The sequence below is a fragment of the Sus scrofa genome, chromosome 17 (assembly GCF_000003025.6).
Source record: "Sus scrofa isolate TJ Tabasco breed Duroc chromosome 17, Sscrofa11.1, whole genome shotgun sequence".
Lineage (NCBI taxonomy): Eukaryota > Metazoa > Chordata > Mammalia > Artiodactyla > Suidae > Sus > Sus scrofa.
The window spans coordinates 18304429-18324784 of NC_010459.5; the positions used below are offsets into that span (position 1 = coordinate 18304429).

General features: G+C 41.9%; 1 protein-coding gene across 15 annotated transcripts in view; it reads left to right on the top strand.

Moving 5' to 3' along the window:
- The window catches only part of PLCB4 (phospholipase C beta 4), a 486557-nt gene that overhangs the window by 388445 nt on the left and 77756 nt on the right, over window positions 1-20356 (top strand). For 10 of the 15 annotated variants that reach the window (XM_021077453.1, XM_021077457.1, XM_021077454.1 and 7 more), the window contains 7 exons: window positions 44-139; window positions 6289-6389; window positions 10149-10184; window positions 14048-14189; window positions 14802-14886; window positions 15241-15365; window positions 17938-17989. In XM_021077453.1, coding sequence (XP_020933112.1) covers window positions 44-139; window positions 6289-6389; window positions 10149-10184; window positions 14048-14189; window positions 14802-14886; window positions 15241-15365; window positions 17938-17989 — 637 coding nt within the window. The remainder of the gene's footprint in view (window positions 1-43; window positions 140-6288; window positions 6390-10148; window positions 10185-14047; window positions 14190-14801; window positions 14887-15240; window positions 15366-17937; window positions 17990-20356) is intronic. The other 5 variants (XM_021077463.1, XM_021077461.1, XM_021077465.1 and 2 more) reach the window with 1 other exon arrangement.

Consider the following 20356-nt stretch of genomic DNA (forward strand, 5'->3'; position numbering starts at 1 on the left):
CAGAACCTGTCCCCATCTCCTTATTGTTTATTTTTGATAACAGAACAGCTTGAAGCTTTGAAAAGCATGATGGAAGCAGGAGAATCTGCTGCCCCTGTGAATATCCTAGAGGATGACAACGAAGAAGAAATCGAAAGCGGTGAGTTGTTTTTTTTTAAATTTACACAGCACAAAAATACTTTTTAAAATAAGAAAAACATGCATCTCTCTCTGTGGACCCTTTTATATAATGTGATGTTTTAATTCCTAATCATCAGGTTCATGCACCACCTTAATCTTTGGCTAGTTGGGGCTATTTTTCCAAGCAGTATAACTTTGAATTTACCTGCACACTAGATTTTCGCAGCTTAGTCACCTCCTTTCCTGCTGTGCATTCAGCTGTTGAGCAGAAATTCACAGCCAGGGAGTCCTTGAAGCACTTGCTGTAGAGGGCAAGGCTTAGAATAAAAAGAACATTCTTGCGGTCCCTTCCTATAAAACAAAACATGAACATCAGTGATATCAGTGTAGTTACTAATTATAACAGTAAAATGAGTTAAAAGGAAAGGAACACAGGTAGAGCCTCTCAATAAGTAATTGGTTTGTGTGCACATACAGTGACCTGGAAACTCAGAGCCAGTATAAAACATTCAAGTTCAAATCCCTTCAAATAACTATCTCACCGGAATTATCTATATCTAGCTATATGTTTATTTATAGGTAGATAATTTTAGCTAAGGCAGCCTTGCTTGAACTATTTTCATATTTATTACAGTTTCTGTTTTACATTTATCCTATAGCTATAACCATAATCTTTGGTTTTCAATGGTTTGTTTGAAATATTTGGAATATTTTTTAGAAAATTACTTGTTCATTATGTCTTATGAGAATTGATTAACAAAATGACATAAGAATTGATTACCAGAGTAACTTGGACATGTGTTGCATGTCTGTTGGTTAGTGCCTTGAATCTAAATACTCTTTGGGCTAAACCATTTAGAAATACTTATAGAAATTTTTATTTTTTATGTAAACATCTAGAAGATAAGAGTAGATTTTAGGAAAGTTTGATGCTATAGGTAAAAACCTAAAAGCTGTGAGAATCAACTAATTTTATTTAATTAAAACTCCTGAGGGAGTTCCCATTGTGGCTCAGTGGGTTAAGAACCCAACTAGTATCCATGAAGATGCGGGTTCGATGCCTGGACTCACTCAGTGGGTTAAGGACCCTCCGTGTAGGTCACAGATGAAGCTCATATCTGGCGTTGCTGTGGCTGTGGTATAGGCTGGCAGCTGCAACTCCGATTTAATCCCTAGTCTGGAAATTTCCATATGCCACAGGTGCAGGTGTAAAAAGAATAAAAAGACGCCTGCCTATGGAACAGACTTCATAAATGACCAAACCACTGTAACATGATTGACTTTCATGTTTTATAGGACAGGGAGGGTCTGGGAGGCCAGAGATCCCTGACAGTATTTAATTAATGCCCGTTATGCTTTTCTACTACTGTGTACCGAACCACGCCAAAATTTAGAGGCTCAAAAAAACCATTTCGTTATTATCCCTCCTAGTTCTGTGAGTCACCTAGGCTCAGGTTGGTAGCTGTCCCTTTGGAATCTCGTGCAGTGGCTGGCAGATGACCTCTGGACTAGAATCATCTAAAGGTTCAGTGGAGCTGGAGGTCTGAGATGGCTTAGTTATGGCTGACAGTTGTTGCTGGCTGTCTGTTAGGAGACCCACTTGGGCCTATTGACAAAAGCACCCCCATGTGGCTTTTCCACGTGGCTTGGGCAGCTCACAGCCTGGTGCCCAAGCATCCTGAGGGCCAGTGATCCAATACCCAGAAAATAGGAGCTTCTAAACTATTTATGAGCAAGGTCTGGAACTGGCATATCATTATTTCTCTATATTCTATTCACTGGAGCAATCTTAGGGCCCACCCACATTCAGGAACAGGGTCACATTATAGATGAATAAGAGGGAAGCTGATGTTATCACAGGTGCCTTTGGAAAGTACACGCTGCCACATTGCCTATTATATTATTTCACATTTTTTGCAAATAATAAACCTGAACAAGATTTAAAAATAAAGTCTTTTTTTTTTTTTTTTTTTGGCTTTTCTAGGGCCACACCCATAGTGTATGGAGATTCCCAGGCTAGGGGTCTAATCACAGCTGTAGCTACCAGCCTACACCACAGCCACAGCGACTCAGGATCTGAGCCGCATCTGTGACCTACATCACAGCTCACGACAACGCCGGATCCTTGACCCCTGAACGAGGCCAGGGATCGAACCCGAAACCTCACGGTTCCTAGTCAGAGTCATTAACCACTGAGCCACAACAGGAACTCCTAAAAATAAAATCTTGAAAGGAATATATTTCACAAGATCGATAAAATACTTCTAAAATCTGGGGTTTGTTTGTTTGTTTGTCTTTTTAGGGCCACACCCATGGCATATGGAAGTTCCCAGGCTAGGGGTCGAATCAGAGATGCAGTGGCTGGCCACACCACAGCCACAGCAACATGGGATCCGAACTGCCTCTTCGACCTACACCAGAGCTCATGGCAACACTGGATCCTTAACCCACTGAGCAAGACCAGGAATCGAACCTGCATCCTCATGGAATTGTTACTGTTGAGCCATGATGGGAGCTCCTAAAATTTGGAATTTATATAAAATGACTATTATATAAAAATTATTCCGGAGTTCCTGTCATGTCACAGTGGTTAACGAATCCGACTAGGCACCACAAGGTTGTGGGTTCGGTCCCTGGCCTTGCTCAGTGGGTTAAGGATCCGGCATTGCCATGAGCTGTGGTGTAGGTTGCAGATGCGGCTCAGATTCCGCATTGCTGTGGCTCTGGTGTAGGCCGGTGGCTACAGCTCCGATTAGACCCCTAGCCTGGGAACCTCCATATGCCGCAGAAGCAGCCCTAAAAGTGCCAAAAAGACAAAAAATAATAATAATAAAATAAAATAAAATAAATTGAAGGTCAGTATGATTCCATTCATTTTCCTTAAGAGCACTTACCCAACTTTTGTGCATATGTTAATTATTCCTACGGACAAAAAAAGTATTTGCCTCTATTTACTCCCGTGTTCTTCCAAAATGTACTGAAGATACAATTTTGCTGAAGTTTTAACAGAAATACTCATGTGGGATCATATGCAAGTAGGAAAGTAGTTGAGAGGTCAGACTCATCCACATGAATTTCTCTCTAAGGATGTCAAGTTTCTGCTGTACAAGTTATAGGTATGATTCTTAAGTTGCCTCAGTCATACTTGGCTGTAGTTCTGGTCAACCAATTGGCTGTAATTACCCTTCTCTCACAGGATGCTCCTATTATACATGAATGACTGGAGTCTCTAATTTAAATACTTCAACACAGCAGGCAAGAGGAGACCAAGCAGAGTCAAGAGGGCAGGCCTGCCTGGAGGCTGTCAAAAATAGAAAAGGCTCTTAGTGAAAGCATGTACCAAGTCATGCCAAAATTGTATGTGGTTGTGGGTGTGCCTACATACACACTCAAGAGATGCTGATTTTTGGAGTTCCCCGGTGGCCCAGTGGTTAAGGATTTGGCGTTGTCACTGTTGTGGCTCGGGTTCAATCCCTGACCTGGGAACATGCCATGGGTTTGGCCCCCCAAAAAAGAGAGGGAGAAATGGTAACCTTTATCCTTCTGTCTTTTTTTAGGGCCGCACCCACGGCATATGGAGGTTTCCAGGCTAGGGGTCCAATCGGGAGCTGTAGCTGCTGGCCTACACCACAGTGACAGCAGCTCGGGATCCGAGCTGCATCTGTGACCTACACCACAGCTCATGGCTACACTGGATCCTTAACCCACTGAGCGAGGCCAGGGATCAAACCCATGTCCTCATGGATACTAGTTGGGTTCGTTAACCGCTGAGCCACGACGGGAACTCCAAGAAATGGTAACCTTTATTCATACAACCCTTTTAAAGCTATTATTAAGTCTCTACCACTTTTTTAGGACTCACCCCTTGAAATTCAAGTCGTTTACACCTGAATAGGCAGGTTAGACTAGATATGAAATTGAAATTCAGTAGAGATGGTGAGAGGTTTCAAAATCTTGGCTATAGACCATAGGTCATAGAGACCCAGTGTCACATTAAGAGCATCGGGCTAAGTGTCCTGAGAAATCTAGGTTCATGTTCTAACTCTGACCTCAGACAAGTCAAATCATATCTGTGAATCTATGTCCCTTAGGTATAAAGTGAAGACACTGGTCTAGATTATTGTAAGACCTCTTTTAGCTTCTCAAATCCTTTTTTCTTATCCAAAGCCGATATAGATAGATAGATAGATGGATAGAGAGAGAGAGAGAGAGAGAGAGAGAGAGAGAGAGAGATTTAAATCATCTGCCTCCAGAACATCCTAACCTCAGGATATCAGTTCCAGAAGAAGAGGATATCTATCTCCTTTCCCCCACCTTCATCCCCTGCCTGGAATAGCACCTTGCAAAAAGCCATCCAAAATTCCCAATCTGGAACACCATCAATTGGAAGGCGCTACTATTTTATTGACTAAGAAAGAAAAGTGCTTTCAATGAACTATAAAATGCCATCAATGAAAGGATACCTTGCCATAATAGATATATGAAAATCTGGGGTAGGGGGGAATGCACCTTAAAATTAGTGAAAGTTTTTCATTTACTCCTGGTCTTGCATTCTCCCTTCCACCTTTTGAATATACTTTTTAAGGAAAAAAAAATCCTATAATTCTTATGTGTCTGCTCACCTCCCTCAGAAGTTTATTCACTGCTTTTTTACAGTAAAGGTCCCTCATACCCTGTGGTATGATAGTGACAGTGTGGATTTATATTGGTCTTGTCCTATGGCCTATGGGTGTCTCCTGGACCTGGCTAGTTTTTTTTGTTTGTTTGTTTTTTGTTTTTTGGCTGCACCTGAGACATGCAGAAGTTCCTGAGCTAGGGATCGAATCTGAGCCACAGCAGTGATAATGCCAGGTCCTTAACCTGCTGAGCCACCACAGAACTTCCCAGCTAGTTTTTAGGTAAATTCCTGGGGGCTCCTGCAAAATGGGCGTCGTGGGAACATAGATCTCACACCAGGTATGACTCATTTTCCAAGGGGTGGTCCTTTTGCCTCTGACAGCCTTGGGTGGATATCAGAGTTCTTGTCATTTCCTGAACCAGTGCACCTCTGTTCACAGCCCAGCCAGGCTCCTGGGTACCAGCTTGATTTAGCACCCACTCCTGCTCCCTTCTCACCATGAGCCCAAAGAATGACTTAAGAGATTTTTAAACATAAGCCAGATTTTGGGATGGAAATGTTGTAAAATTGGGTTATGATAATGGTTGTACAAGTACAAATATAATAAAATTCATTGAGAAAAAATAAAAATTAGATCCCACAAAAAAATAGTCTGGGAAATAGTATATATGTAACTGAATAACTTTGTGGTACACCTGAGGCTAACACAATATTATACATCAACTATTGTGATACATATATATATGATGGAATACTACTAAGCCATAAAAAAGAATGAAATAAATGCCATTTACAGCAACATGGATGCAACTAGAGATTCTCATACCAAGTGAAGAAAGTCAGAAACAGAAAAACGAATACCATATGATATCATTTGTAAATATGGCACAGATGAACCTATCTACAAAACGGAAACGGACTCACAGACATAGAGAACAGACTTGTGGTTGCCAAGGGGATGGGAGAATGAGTGGGATGGACTGCAAGTTTGGGGTTGGTAGATGCAAACTATTACTTGTAGAATCGATAAGCAGTGAGGTCCTACTGTACAGCAGAGGGAACTGCATCCAATCTCGTGGGATAGACCATGATGGAAGATAACATAGGAAAAGTAATACACACACACACACACACATACACACACATATGTATACACACACATACATATATATACATGTACATATATATGTGTGTGTATATATATGAATAATTGGATCCCTTTGCTCTACAGTTGAAATTGACACATTGTAAATTAACAATACTTTAATTTTTTAAAAATTGAAATAAATCAACAGTACCTCAGTAAAAAAAAAAAAAATTAAGAACTATACTAGATGCAGGAGAAATAACAAAATGTGCTCCTTGACCTTGAGTAGGTAAGAGTTTAGTGAGAGTTTTCGTTGAAAAAAAAATTGTTTTTTAAAGAATTCCTGTTTTCATTCAGCTGCCTTCCCATCTAAAAGTGCTTACATTCTAACCCACATGATGCGGAGGCCTGACCCCGGGGTGGTGCGTTGGCTTCATGGGTTTTCCTTCTGTCTTTCACACAGCGGAGCAAGAGGAAGAAGCTCACCCTGAGTACAAATACGGAAACGAACTTTCTGTGGACGACTTGGGTCACAAGGAAGCTATTGCCAATAGTGTCAAGAAGGTCAGAGTCTTGCTTCTCTTTTCTTTCATGACTTTCAAGAGGTAGCAGCTCTTAGTTATGACATTTTAGAAATGGAAGCGCCACAAGGAAATAAAATAGCCTATAATTCACCTTTTTAATGGGGTGGCCAGGATCAGTATTTGAACTGTGTGTGAAGTATACACAATATGAAGTTACAAAGGATATTTAGGAGTTCCCGTTGTGGCGCAGTGGTTAACGAATCTGACTAGGAACCATGAGGCTGCAGGTTCGATCCCTGGCCTTTCTCAGTGGGTTAAGAAGCTGGCGTTGCTGTGAGCTGTGGTGTAGGTTGCAGACGTGGCTCGGATCTGGCGTTGCTGTGGCTCTGGCATAGGCCGGTGGCTACAGCTCGGATTAAACCCCTAGCCTGGGAACCTCCATATGCCGTGGGGGTGGCCCAAGAAATGGCAAAAAGACAAAAAAAAGAAGAAGAAGAAGAAAGGACATTTAAATCATTCATCAGTCAGGCCCAGTGTTGACGCCTACCTACTTGGCCTGTGACCTTCACACATTGTCATTTCTTACATTATGATAGGTGAGCAGGGAAACAACAGCAGCACCCTAGGGGCAAAGGTTAATGCATTTACATCATCAGGAAATGGAGTTCCTGTTGTGGCTCAGCAGGTTAAAAGCCCAAAGTGGTCTTCATGAGGATGTGGGTTAGATCCCCGGCCTCACCCAGTGGGTTAAGGATCCGGCGTTGCTGTGAGCTGTGGTGTAGGTCACAAATGCGGGCGGGACCCCATGTTGCTGTGGCTGTGGTGTGGGCCTGCAGTTCTGATTTGACCCCTAACCTTCCATGCCACAGGTGGGGCCATAAAAAAAAAAAAATCAGGAAAATGACCCCGATCATCCCAAGCAGGAGCCCTCATTAGAAACCAGTCCTACTCATTACATATCTCATCACCCTCCTAAAGTAGAGTGAGCATAAAAATACTTCTGTCCTTGGAGTTTCTTCGTGGCTCAGCTGGTTAAGAATCCACCGTTGTCACTGGTGTGATGCAGGTTTGATCCCTGACCCAGGAGCTTCCACATGCCATGGGCGCAACCAAAAAAATAAAACAGTTCCATCCATCCAACCCTTCAGCCAAGAAAAATATGTCCCTACAATGTCCCAGGCATTGCCTAGACCATAACAACCCAGAAGGGTCAAAACATACATGGCTTGTGCTCTCATGGAGCTGATAGGCTGATGGGAGTTTATTAGAAGGGGTTGGGAACAGACAACAAATGAGGACAGTTATATGATGACAGTCTGGGAGAAGTGCTATTATGAAACTAAGAATGAGGGCCCAGATGGAGAAAAAAGAGATGGAGAGACTAAATCAAGGAAATGAGAACCCGAAGCATGAAGAGACTGGCCACGCACAGAAATGGAGGCGTTGCTTTGCACAGAGGGACCACAGCAGTAGCAACAGCAGAGGCAGGGTGAGCAGAGTGAAACAAGGTGAGGTTGGGCAGGCAGGTGGACAATGCAGGTTTCGGAGTGTGGGAGGCCACTGTGAGAAACGCAAATGACAATTTAAGTGACGTGAAGCTGTTGAAAAAGTTTAAAGAAGGGGGCGATGGAGCCTGACGGGAGTTTTCAAAAAAATCACCATGGTTATTGTAAGGAGACCCGTTCAGAAGGAAGACAGCGTGGAAACAGGAAAAGCTATTAGCCTGGGCTGTTGCACCAGATCAGACCTCTAAGGGTTAAACTGGACAGTAGACATAGGACTGAGTGGACTTCGGAGGAAGTAGAAGTGATCCACCCTGCTGATGGATGGAATGTAGGGAGGAGAGGGAGATTGGAAGAAAGCTACCCTTTAGGGTCTGTGTTTGAGGACCTGGGGACAGTGAGGGAGGCTGAAAGAGAAAGAACTCAGGAGTTTCAAATGGGACTGACTCTTTGAGGCCTGTGAGATGCTCAAAGGGGCGACGCCCACCAGGTTTTTCTACAGCATTGACATCTGAGTCTCTGGGTTCTTTCCTAAGTGTGTAACCTCATGCAAGTTACTTAACCGCTCAGTGCCTTGGTGTCCACATCTGCAAAATGAGGATAAGAGCACCTGCTCCTTTGGTCCATCATGAAGAGGGAATGGGTATAGGTTCTATAAAGAGCTGAGAATGGTGCCTGACACATCGTAACTCAAAGGCTTAGTTGCTGCTGTATTATCATCCTTTTTACCTTCACCGTTGTCATTCGTATCTTCATCACCTGTATCTAGAACGAGAAGAGAGATCAGGCTAGAGATATAAATTGGGAGTCCAAGAGGTAGTATTTGAAGCCATGGAAATAAGTGTGATAATGCATGAGAAGAGGTAGAACAGGAGGCCCCAGGTGGAGCCCTGGTTAAAGGTGGGCTCACAGGCGAGGAGCCAGGAAAGAAAAGCCAGGTATGGCCAGGGAAATGGGAGGAGAATCAGGCAGTGAGACAGAGGAGGCCAAGAGAACTATGGTGAGAGAAAGATGGAGTGATGGAGTTTTTCCCCAGCTCATATAATATTGTGTAAGTTTAGGGTGTATGATGTGATGATTTGATACATATGTATATGTTGCAAAATGATTGACACAGTAAGGTAAGTTAGCACATCCATCAGTTCACATTGCCTTTGTGTTTCTGGTGAGCTGTGTGTGTGTGGTGAGGACGTTTAAGATGTGCGCTTTCAGCACCTTTCAGGTATACAATACAGTATAGTCAGCTCTCGTCACCATGATGTACATGGGATCCCCGGACCTTCTTCTTTGACCAACATCTCATTTCTCCCACCTCCTAGCTCCTGGAAAAGTGGTTGGGTTTTTAATGCTATTGAGTAAGAAGAGGTAAGCGTGTCCATCGGATCACCAGCCTGGGAGTTATTGGCAATCTTAAAAAGAGGGGTTTCATTGGGGTGATTGGAGCCCCCGGAGCAGACAGATGTGAATGAGGAGACACTGCAGTTTTGTTGTAAAGGGGAGCTGGTGGCTAAGGGGAATACAAAGTGTCAAGGGAGTGTCATTTTTAGGATAAATGAATGTGGAGTGTGTTTGGGAGTGGTGGTGCAGTAGAGGGAGCGGTTAGTCTTGCAGGAGAGAGGAAATAGCTGCCTGTGAATCCCTCTAGGCGAGAGTGGGCGGGGTCATGGTGATGTGAGGGTGTGGTCTTTGATGGGCGCGGCAATACTTAATCCTTGAAGACAGAAGGTGAAGGTGTAGGAAGGTGTATGCATTAGGTGCTAAGAAAGTGAGAGAGTCTTTGTCTACTGAGCAGAGCCAGAATACTGCCATTAGTACTTCCCTTTTCTGATAGAATTGCAAACTGCTTTCAGGCTATTAGATGCCTACTGAGTCTCAGTGCTTAACTTTATGCTGCCTTATCAACACCCAGACACGAGTGTTAAATAGCTGAAGAGTGACCCTTTACAAACCAGAGGAAGTGACCACATGGATTTTCCCGAGCCCCATCACTAAATCACTAACTAAATTATCACTAACTAAATTAATGACTAAATTATCATAAGGAAGCATCAAAATAGGTGAAGATTATCAACAAAGAAGGGAGATCAGCATTAAGATGAGCTTTTCTGGTGAATAAGAGAGTTAGGCCATCCTTTAGTTCTCCTTTGTCCCTGGTTTTAAGTTAACTAGTAATTTCCCATCTTAACAAATAAATAGAATAACACATGCACTTGTATGTATTTAAATACATATGTATGGCTAATAAATTAGGAATTTTGCCCTTTAGAGAAGTAAATTATTTTCTTTCTCTAATTTAGGCTTCAGATGACCTTGAACATGAAAACAACAAAAAGGTAACAAAATAATTTCGCTGTGCATTTTGTTTCCATTATGAGAAACCATTATGTGGCCCTCAGATATCAAACATTTTGTTCCAAGCATTCTTCTTCTATTCTTCCTCACCCACTACCCCATGGACTTTCAGGCTACATGCTTATTTTATTTAAATTTATTTATTTTTGGCCACGCCCGCAGCATGCGGAAGGTCTCAGGCCAAGGATCAAACCCACGTCACATCAGTGGCAATGCCAAATCCTTAACCACCAGGCCACCAGGGAACTCCAAACTTCTATAAATAGGTATAATATTTACATGCTCACTGCATCTACTCATAAGAGTCTTCCAAAGAAAGAATTAATCATGGCGATGAAATAATTGTATCCTGATAAAAATCACAAAACCAAGGGCAGGCAAATAAGATGCTTTTCCTAAAAAGAAGTGTTTAGTGCACTTAGGCATTTTCCTCATTCAAAATTCCTAGATTTTATTCCTAGGAGTACATAATTGTCGGCGCACTGAATTTGAAAATTAAAAATGACCTCTAGGTCAGCAAATGCCGAGTCCAGCTCAGCAGGTGAGGGCTGAAGAACGGGTGCTGTGAAACTTATGAAAAAGTTAACATAAAACAAGACACAGAGACATTTATCTTAATTAAAGGTGGGAACTGGGAGACTCAAGGTCAGGGACCAAGAGCCACTGCCTCAAAAAACGACACTGCTTTATTGTGCTCTTTAGGATTACATCAAGTGAGGAGAGGGTTGTAGGTGCAGGATGTAGTTTTTTATCATTTTAAAAGTTCTTTTATTATTTTATTTTATTTATTTTTATTTTTTGGCATTTCTTGGGCCGCTCCCACGCCATATGGAGGTTCCCAGGCTAGGGGTCTAATCGGAGCTGTAGCCACCAGCCTATGCCAGAGGCACAGCAACGCAGGATCCGAGCCGCGTCTGCAACCTACACCACAGCTCACGGCAACGCCGGATCGTTAACCCACTGAGCAAGGACAGGGATCGAACCTGCAACCTCATGGTTCCTAGTCGGATTCGTTAACCACTGCACCACAACGGGAACTCCTTTTTCTTTTCTTTTTTTTTTTTTTTTTCTTTTATTATTTTAAAAGTCACATAGCTGGTAGCTGGTTAAGCTTTTATTCTGACCTTTAGGCATTTAGCAACCATTAGCATTGAGAAAGCCAGGCGTTAGCTGTCTATGCACAGTACCTAGAGAATCATCATTGTGCTTCGGCAGATGGCATGCCTATCTACCTGGCCTGCCTAGGTTTGCACCATGTTCTCCTTGCTGATGCATATTCTGCTAACAACCGCTCATAAACCTGGGGGCATGAGGTTCCTCTTTCTCTTATTTTAACAGGACATATCATGCTGTGCAAAAGGCATCCAATCTGCACAGGTCAGGCATGCCTACACCAACGCATTATGTCCTCATTCAGCTGACCACATGAATAACTGATGCCTTTTGGTCTTTGTTCTTAAGCTTAAGTTATTTACCAGCATTGCGACTGTTTTTCAAACAGGAATATGGGATAAAGTAAAGCAGGACAAGATGGTGTTTTCAACATAGAAAATAGAAGCGAAGAGGCTAAGAAAAGATTGTAGAAAAATGTCTCCCGATAGGCGAATTCATGTCATAGCAAAATAGATAGGTGATCTTGGTTCCAGCTATATTGGCATTCTGAAAGATTGTTAGTTTCACATTGTACACATTCTAGTAGTTTTATTGAACATTATTTGATGCTGACTTTATTGTAAGGAAAGTTATATTTTTAGTTGCTTTTAACCTCTCCACAGTTCATGATATCAAAGTGGTCTCTTAGTACATGTATGTGGTTTATTGTAGTAATGAGTCTAATGGCAGCCACAGGCAGAAATTTGCCTTGTAATTTGATTCTCACATTTCAGAGCTTCAGAAAACACTTTCTTATTGTCTGTGGGGTCCTATCTTATTTGGAGTAAGAGCCTATCTTCTTACTATTAAGCTTGGAATAATGTTGGTTAGGTCTGATTCCAGTTCTCTCCCAGGATATTTGTGACATTCTCTTCTTTTAGAATTTCCCTAGGTATTGGGGTCAACAAAGGACAGGTTGAACTTTGGCCACTGATATTTATTAGGTAGCTGTGACCAAGATGTTTTAATCTTTAAGGCCTCAATCTTCTCATGTGGACAATGGGTAGGACTCTCATCCTTGCTACACATGGTGACTGACAGTAACAAGGTTGTTCATGAAGGGGTTCAGCCCAGTAACCGGCATATGGTATTGGTGGTACTTCTTATTATCAAACACACAAGAAAGGAATCAGACATCCCTCTGCTGATTTGCTGTGTGTATGGCAGGGTGGGGGTAACATAAGAAAAATAAATGAATTTTTTTTTTTTTTTTTTTTTTTTTTTTTGCTTTTTAGGGCCGCACCTGCGGCTTATGGAAGTTGCCAGACTAGGGATCAAATCAGAGCAACAGCTGCTGGCCTACGCCATGGTCACTGCAACTCTGGATCCAAGCTGTGTCTATGATCTTCACCACAGCTCACAGCAACACTGGATCCTTAACCACCGAGCAAGGCCAGGGATTGAACCAGCATCCTCGTGGATACTAGTCGGGTTTATTACGGCTGAGCTGCAGCAAGAACTCCCTGAAAAAAATGATTTTCAAAAATCCCAGCAAGTTACATTATTTGATTATTTAGCTCAGGATTTTTATTGGTGAGATCAGTTTGATGATCTGGAATGTTAAATTATCAGGTAAACAAATGGTCTGACCAGTTTTTAAACTAAGGAATTGATTAATGTGAATAGGCAGTTTATTCATCAGTGTCAACCTCAAGGAAATGTTGACCACTTTCGAAGGCATTATTTGTGTTGTTGTTGATTTTGTTGGTTTTGTTCTGATTGACTAAGAAGTAAACTAATTTGTTTCTTTTTCCTTTATGCAAAATAATGCAATTTTAATATGTCCTGTGTGGTAGGTTATCGCACTGTTCTGAGAATAAACTTTTTTTTAAAAAAAAAATAATAGTAATACCATAAACCATTTATGTATGTGGCTTGATTTCCAAAGCAGTGGTAAGCAAAGTGTAGTCTCCAGACCAGACGCATCATTAGGACTTGGAAGTTAGAAATGCCAATTCCTGGGCTTCGCCCCAAACTCATTTCATCAGAAACTCTGAGGGTGGAACCCAGGAATCTGTGATGTAACAAGCCTAGCAGTGCACGAAAATTGAAGGACCACTGTTTTTGAATTTAGGCCACAATTTGTGAAATTATGAACAGTAATACCTGCTATACATATTTCATTGCATTGCTCTGAACTTCAGTGTAATTCTGGAATATTTTTAAACCTTTTGAAAATGTAAAAAATGTCCCCAAAATGTAGGGTAAGTTTCATATTTTACTGTTATCTCCATTTGCATTATTTGGAGCTATGATAGACATTAAACTTTTTTTTTTTTTTTTGGTCTTTTTAAGGCAGCACCTGTGGCATATGGAAATTCCCAGGCTAGGGATCGAATCAGAGCTGAGCTGTCGGCTTACACTGCAGCCATAGCAACTCTGGATCCAAGCCCCATCTGCGACTTACATCACAGCTCATGGCGATGCCAGATCCTTAGCCCACTGAGTGAGGCCAGGGACTGAACCCATGTTCTCATGGATACTAGTCAGATTCCTTACCACTGAGCCACTACAAGAACTCGTAGACATTAGTTCTTGAAGTCATCCTTTATTTAGCATAATCATACAGAAAGAAAAAGTCTTAATCTTTTACTCTGTGTATGTGCAAATTATCTCTAGTGAGGAAGTTTGTGGCATAAATCTGAGTCCCGCTAAAGTCACTGACGTGCATGTTCCTTTCTTGCACTCGTAGGGCCTGGTTACTGTAGAAGATGAGCAGGCGTGGATGGCATCTTATAAATATGTAGGTGCTACCACTAACATCCATCCGTATCTGTCCACAATGATCAACTATGCACAGCCCGTCAAGTTTCAAGGTTTCCATGTGGCTGAAGGTAACACCAAAGGTTAAATGCTATTGCCTTTTTTGGTCTGCTTTTTCTTTTATTATGCTGTGATCGGTGATCTGACTTGTTGCCCGTTTCTTTTTTGGCCTTGGCGTGTTCTGTCTTACCCTGGTTTTGTTTTATGGAGCACCTGTGCTTGGCATGTGGGGGGCATTGTGCTGTCATTCTCCACATTGTCCACAAGGTGGCTCTGAGGGACTGTAGATTTGGTACCACTCCAAGAGCCTATAGCCTCTTGCATTAGATACACTTTTATAAGATCTCCGTTAGTCAAAAGCTGGCTTCCGAAAACATGTAACGTATTTTCACCCTTTTCATAATTATTTCTGGACTGGAGAAGCCATCCTCATCATCAAAACTACATGTTTCAGGGGTGGCTGTGGATGGCAAATGGTATGCAAAATTTAATTCATCACATTTTTTAAAGTTAGCTGTTTCCATCCACAGGATGTTAATGAAAGTAGGAGTTACTGATATAATAAGGGAACATCTGCCTCCCGGGCCACATGATTCAGGGTGTAATTAGTTATATTTATCACTTATCTCTCTGTGAGGGTTTGATGGCAGGGTTTCTAAGTGTATCTTTGCTTTTCTTTACAGAACGCAATATTCATTATAACATGTCTTCTTTTAACGAGTCGGTCGGTCTAGGCTACTTGAAAACGCACGCAATTGAATTCGTGAAGTATCCTTATGTATTATGTGGAAGGAGTGGTTGGTGAATGTTGGGTTTGGCAGGAACCTTTACAATAGAAAAAAGGCTGATATATACTTGTGATTATATGTGAAATATAACTCTGTGAAAGACCACAGCAGCTGGGAAAACCTGCCCAAATGCGAATTGTTTTATAATCCACACAGTGACCTGTGTTTTTTCCTCTTAAGCATCATTGAGACCTGTGAAATGTATTCTCTGTGGTCTGCATGTTTGTCATTGTTGATCTAGATAGCGGTCATTTTAGCTCTTTGTTCTTTATTTATTGCTGCCGGAATACTCTTTTTTTTTTTATTTTTCCATTTTCCTTAATATGTTACACAGTTATAACAAACGGCAAATGAGTCGCATTTACCCCAAGGGAGGCCGAGTCGATTCCAGTAATTACATGCCTCAGATTTTCTGGAACGCTGGTTGCCAGATGGTTTCACTGAACTATCAAACCCCAGGTAGGAGCTGATGTCCAGTGACCTCAGATTCCACGAGAACGCTTTGACAGAACCGTGCCAATAGTGCCATCAGTTGTCCGTGGGCGTTTTTTAAAGGAAACGGACATATGGCAAGACAATGTGTTGCTAGATTTGTAGAAAATCAAAACAGAGCAATAAAATAATGATAGAAGATACTAGATTTCGATTTAAATTGGATTTCCTTTTGGAAATGCTGTGACTAATCTGCTACACATTGTCTTTTTTTCCCCCCAAATATTTCTAATTTTTCTTCCTTTTGGAGCAAACTTATCTTCTTGTCCAGAGACAGAATGAAATGAGAAGAATTTCAGTATCTTTGTACAGTAACTGTGACTCATTTCTCCTTTGGAAAATGCCCTTCCCATGGTTAACATTCCACAGCAATCAGCAATATAGTGGCACCTCGTTGTAAAAGTGCAGCGTATTATAGCGCAGATTCTGCTAAAATGGTGTTTAAGGAGTTATATATCCTTAGAAGTACTAATGTATAACTTGTTTCTCCCCAGTGTACTCTGAGGAACAAGTTATATATTACATAATCATTTTTCCCCTACAAGGGGGGGTTCAATTTTTATAAAGGCGTAAACAAAAATTGTTTAAGTTTTCAAAGTTTGCCTAAGAGCCTACACTCACGATGTGAAGAATAGAGATAGCAAACATAATGGACTGTGGTTGCTCACCTAAAACAGGTGAGAAATATGCTACAAGAGCTTTCTATGCCATTTTCTTTTCTTTTCTTTTTTTGTCTTTTAGGACTGCACTGGCGGCACATGGGGGTTCCCAGGCTAGGGGTCGAATCGGAGCTATAGCCACCGGCCTACGCTGCAGCCACAGCAACGCAGGATCGGAGCCGTGTCTGCAGCCTATACCACAGCTCATGGCAACGCCAGATCCTTAACCCACTGAGCGAAGCCAGGAATCTAACCGGAGTCCTCGTGGATGCTAGTCGGGTTTGTTAACCACTGAGCCACGACGGGAACTCCTTCTATGCCATTTTCTATGGGTAACGCCACAGCATGGTCTTTACAAATTGGTTTCTATTTTATTTATTTGTTTATTTTTGGCTACACCCGAGGCATGTGGAAGTTCCTGGGCCAGGGATGGAACTTGTGCCACAGCAGCAACTCAAGCTGCCACAGTGATAAAGCCAGAGCCTTAATCCCCAGAACTCCTAAAATAGGTTTAAAAACAAACAGTAATAACAAAAAACTTTTTCATTTTGTTCTTTGCTATATGAGTATACCTCCCAAGTTTCCTAATTGGAGGGCGTTTTTTTTTGTTTTGTTTTGTTTTTTTTAAGTCTATCCACCATACTTTGTGAATCTCAGTCTGCCTTGCTCCCTGTGATCTGGACTGATTGAAAGGTCCTATGACTTGCATTCCTGTGGCCTATCTGTGTGTCCCGCTCCTCGGTGACCAGGAGCTGAGGTCTGATTTCTGCACACCATCTCTAGCAATGCTCACTATTTCCAAATACCAGCTCGATCCTGGAGTGTTTCTAGCAGAGACAGTACGATAAAAAAGGCACTGCTGATTTTACTTACTTAAGAAGGAGTCATATTGTATTCTTGTTGTCAGTGAGTCCATCATATAACTTAAATGATCCAAAAGCAATTGATTCACTAAGTCAGCTTATGTTTTCTTCTGTAAGGTTGGGTTTAATGGCAACATTTTGAGAAGAAAAAAAAAAAAATCCTCCAGCTGACCGATTGCTTTGGCTAATGAAAAGAAGGAAGATTGTGTTTGCCTGCAAGAGAAAAAGCATAAGGCATGTCCTGCCAGTATAGACACCACTGGAAGAATTCTCCTTAAGTCAGCAGTTTTTACGTTGTCCTTACCTAGTTTATTTTTGATTCTTTTTAATCAAATTTTATATTCAAAAGACCCAACTGGGTCTGTGCAGTGTACCTTTTCTCTGGGATTGTAAAGTGAATCTTCTCCAACCATATATCAGGTTAGACATCTGTACTCTCAATACAAATTCAACAATCATATGACTTACATATTGAATCCAAATTTTATTTTATTTTATTTTATTTTATTTTATTTTATTTTATTTTATTTTATTTTATTTATTTTGCTTTTTAGGGCCACACCCGCAGCACATAGAGGTTTCCAGGCTAGGACAGTTGCCGGCCTATGCCATAGCCATAGCAACGCGGGATCTGAGACACATCTGCAATCTACACCACAGCTCACGGCAACGCCAGATCCTTAACCCACTGAGCAAGGCCAGGGATCGAACCATATCCTCATGGTTACTAGTCGGATTCATTTCCGCTGTGCCACAACGGGAACTCCCGAATCCAAATTTTAAAGCAAAGCCAATGTGGTCCCTATGAAGACACGTATGATGTTTAATTTAAATTAAACCCAAGGTGATTTCAACATGGGAGAGAGGGTTGTGTGCCTTAAACAGACCCAGAAGAGCCTTGTGGTATTCAAAAGGACCTTCCAGTCTGGGCTCTTATTTCCATTGTTGAAAATCACCCCGTCAAGATCTTCTTTGTCCAAGGAGACAAGCTACTAAATTCTTTTTGTCTCTTGACAGATTTAGCGATGCAATTGAATCAGGGGAAATTTGAGTATAATGGATCGTGCGGGTGAGTAATGTGATTTAAACTGTTGTCACCCTGTTCCACACTCCATACTACAGCTGTAATGAAACCATGTCATTTTTAATTAGGGGTTGCTGCATTTAAGCTGGGTTTAAGGGATGGGGTACAAACAAATGAAATCCCCAGGTAAATTACATCTGCAACATACACTCTTTGTCACCCCAGTTTTATGAAGCAGATTAAAAAAAAAAATACCCACTAGTTAAGCAGTGTACTATACACACTCTGGAGTTTAATGCTATCACTTTAAATTCAATAACAGAGGTTTTTATAACTAGAAAAGATAATGATCCCTGGTCTTTGGACATCCATGTGAGACACTGACATTAAGTATGTGTATTTCACTTAGGACAAATAGAGGAATGAAGTTTTAGTATATAATGAAGACCTAGGTGTGAAGTGGAATTTATTTTAGCTAGAAAGAGAGCTTTGTCCTCTCTCGATTGTTTTGCATGTCTTGTAAATAGCAGTTACTAAAAAAAAAATGCTATGAATGGTTGTTCTAGTTTACTTAATAGTACTGCCTAAAATCTGCAAACTGAGTAAAGAAATAAGAAATGGTCATTTCACTGAAACGCTGAAAGGTTAAATGAAAATAAGAAGTTAAGATTCTATACAGAGAGATGAAAAAAAAAATGCGTGGCCATTTTTTTTTCTCCATGCAAATGTCCCCCAGCAGCTCCATAGGTAAATAACCCCAAACAACTGCCCAAAGTCCTCTAAACTAACCCAGTAGAGTTACCATCTCATCCCAGCTGCTCTCAGCAGGACATTCTTGGCCTCCCTCGTTGAATATCTAATTTCCATCACTAAAAACAGCCAATCAAGATAAAGTTTCAGCAATTATGGATTCAGAATGCACAATCCTACCCACCAGGGTACCTCCACCCATAGGTGACAACCCTATTACCCAGATCACCCACCTGAAGCTTACAGGACGTTTGCCTCTGCTGTGTGTTTTGTGTATTTTTTTTTCTTTTGTCTTTTTGCTATTTCTTTGGGCCGCTCCCGTGGCATTTGGAGGTTCCCAGGCTAGGGGTCTAACCAGAGCTGTAGCTGCCAGCCTATGCCAGAGCCACAGCAATGCCAGAACTGAGCCGCATCTGCGACCTACACCACAGCTCACGGCAATGCTGGATCCTTAACCCACTGAGCAAGGCCAGGGATCAAACCCGCAACCTCATGGTTCCTAGTCAGACCATTTGCCCTGTGCCACGATGGGAACTCCAAAATAATTGTGTGTGTGTGTGCCTTTTTAGGGCCAAATCTGTGGGATATGGAAGTTCTGTGGCTAGGGGTTGAATCGGAGCTGTAGCTACCATCCTACACCACAGACACTTGAAGAAAAAACACTTGAAGAAAACACTTAAATGAATACAGTGTTACATGCCAGTTATATCTCAATAAAACAGGGAAAATAAAATTATGTCACTCAAAAGAGAACAGCCAAATACACATTTCAGAGTACTTACTATTTATTTATTTCCCTTCTTAGGGCCACATGCATGAAGTATGGAAGTTCCCAGGCTAGGGGTCGAAGAATCAGAGCTGCAGCTGCAGGCCTGTGCCACAGCCACAGCAATGCCAGATCCGAGCTGCATCTGCGACCTATGCCACAGCTCAAGGCAATGCTGGATCCTTAACCCACTGAGCAAGGCCAGGATCAAACCTGAGTCTTCATGGATACTAGTCAGACTCTTTACCACTGAGTCACAATGGAAATTCCCAGAGTATTTTTTAAGCTATTTTGTTATTTACTACAAAGCATTTATAACCAGGAGATTGCGTATGTAAATTGATGGGTGGACCCCCAGTGGGGGGTAAGGCAGTGAGGGCCCAGGGGCAGCTGTGTGCTGTGGGGGTGGGTAAAAACCCTGGGCTCCTGCCTGACCCAGGTTTGAGCCCTGGGTGTTCCACATGTTGGTGTTGCTCAGGACAGGTGTGTTAGATCCTGAACCTCGACTTTCTGCTGAGAAAATGAAGCCTGAAATGCCCACCACCCCAGGGTTGTTGTGACAGCTCAGTGAGTTTGAACTAAGTGTACTTGCAGTACTTCATGGGCTGCAAATTTCTGTGTGAAAGTGAGGTTGGTTGGTCGTAGGTAGGGATCACACAAGAGTAAATGAAGGATCTGCTCACACCAGGCCTGTGAGGAGTCCATTAGGCAGCTGGCATAGTTCACATCTGACTCTGCTCCTTCCCAGAACCTTTTCTGTGGCCCACGGAGGCCAAAGGAACTTTTCATTCCTGCCTCAGCTGTCCAATGGCTAAGCCTGATGTGGGTAGGGGAGTTGTTTCCATGTAAAAGGGGTCCCAGTGCTAGTGACCCAAACGTGAGTCTGCTCACCTGCA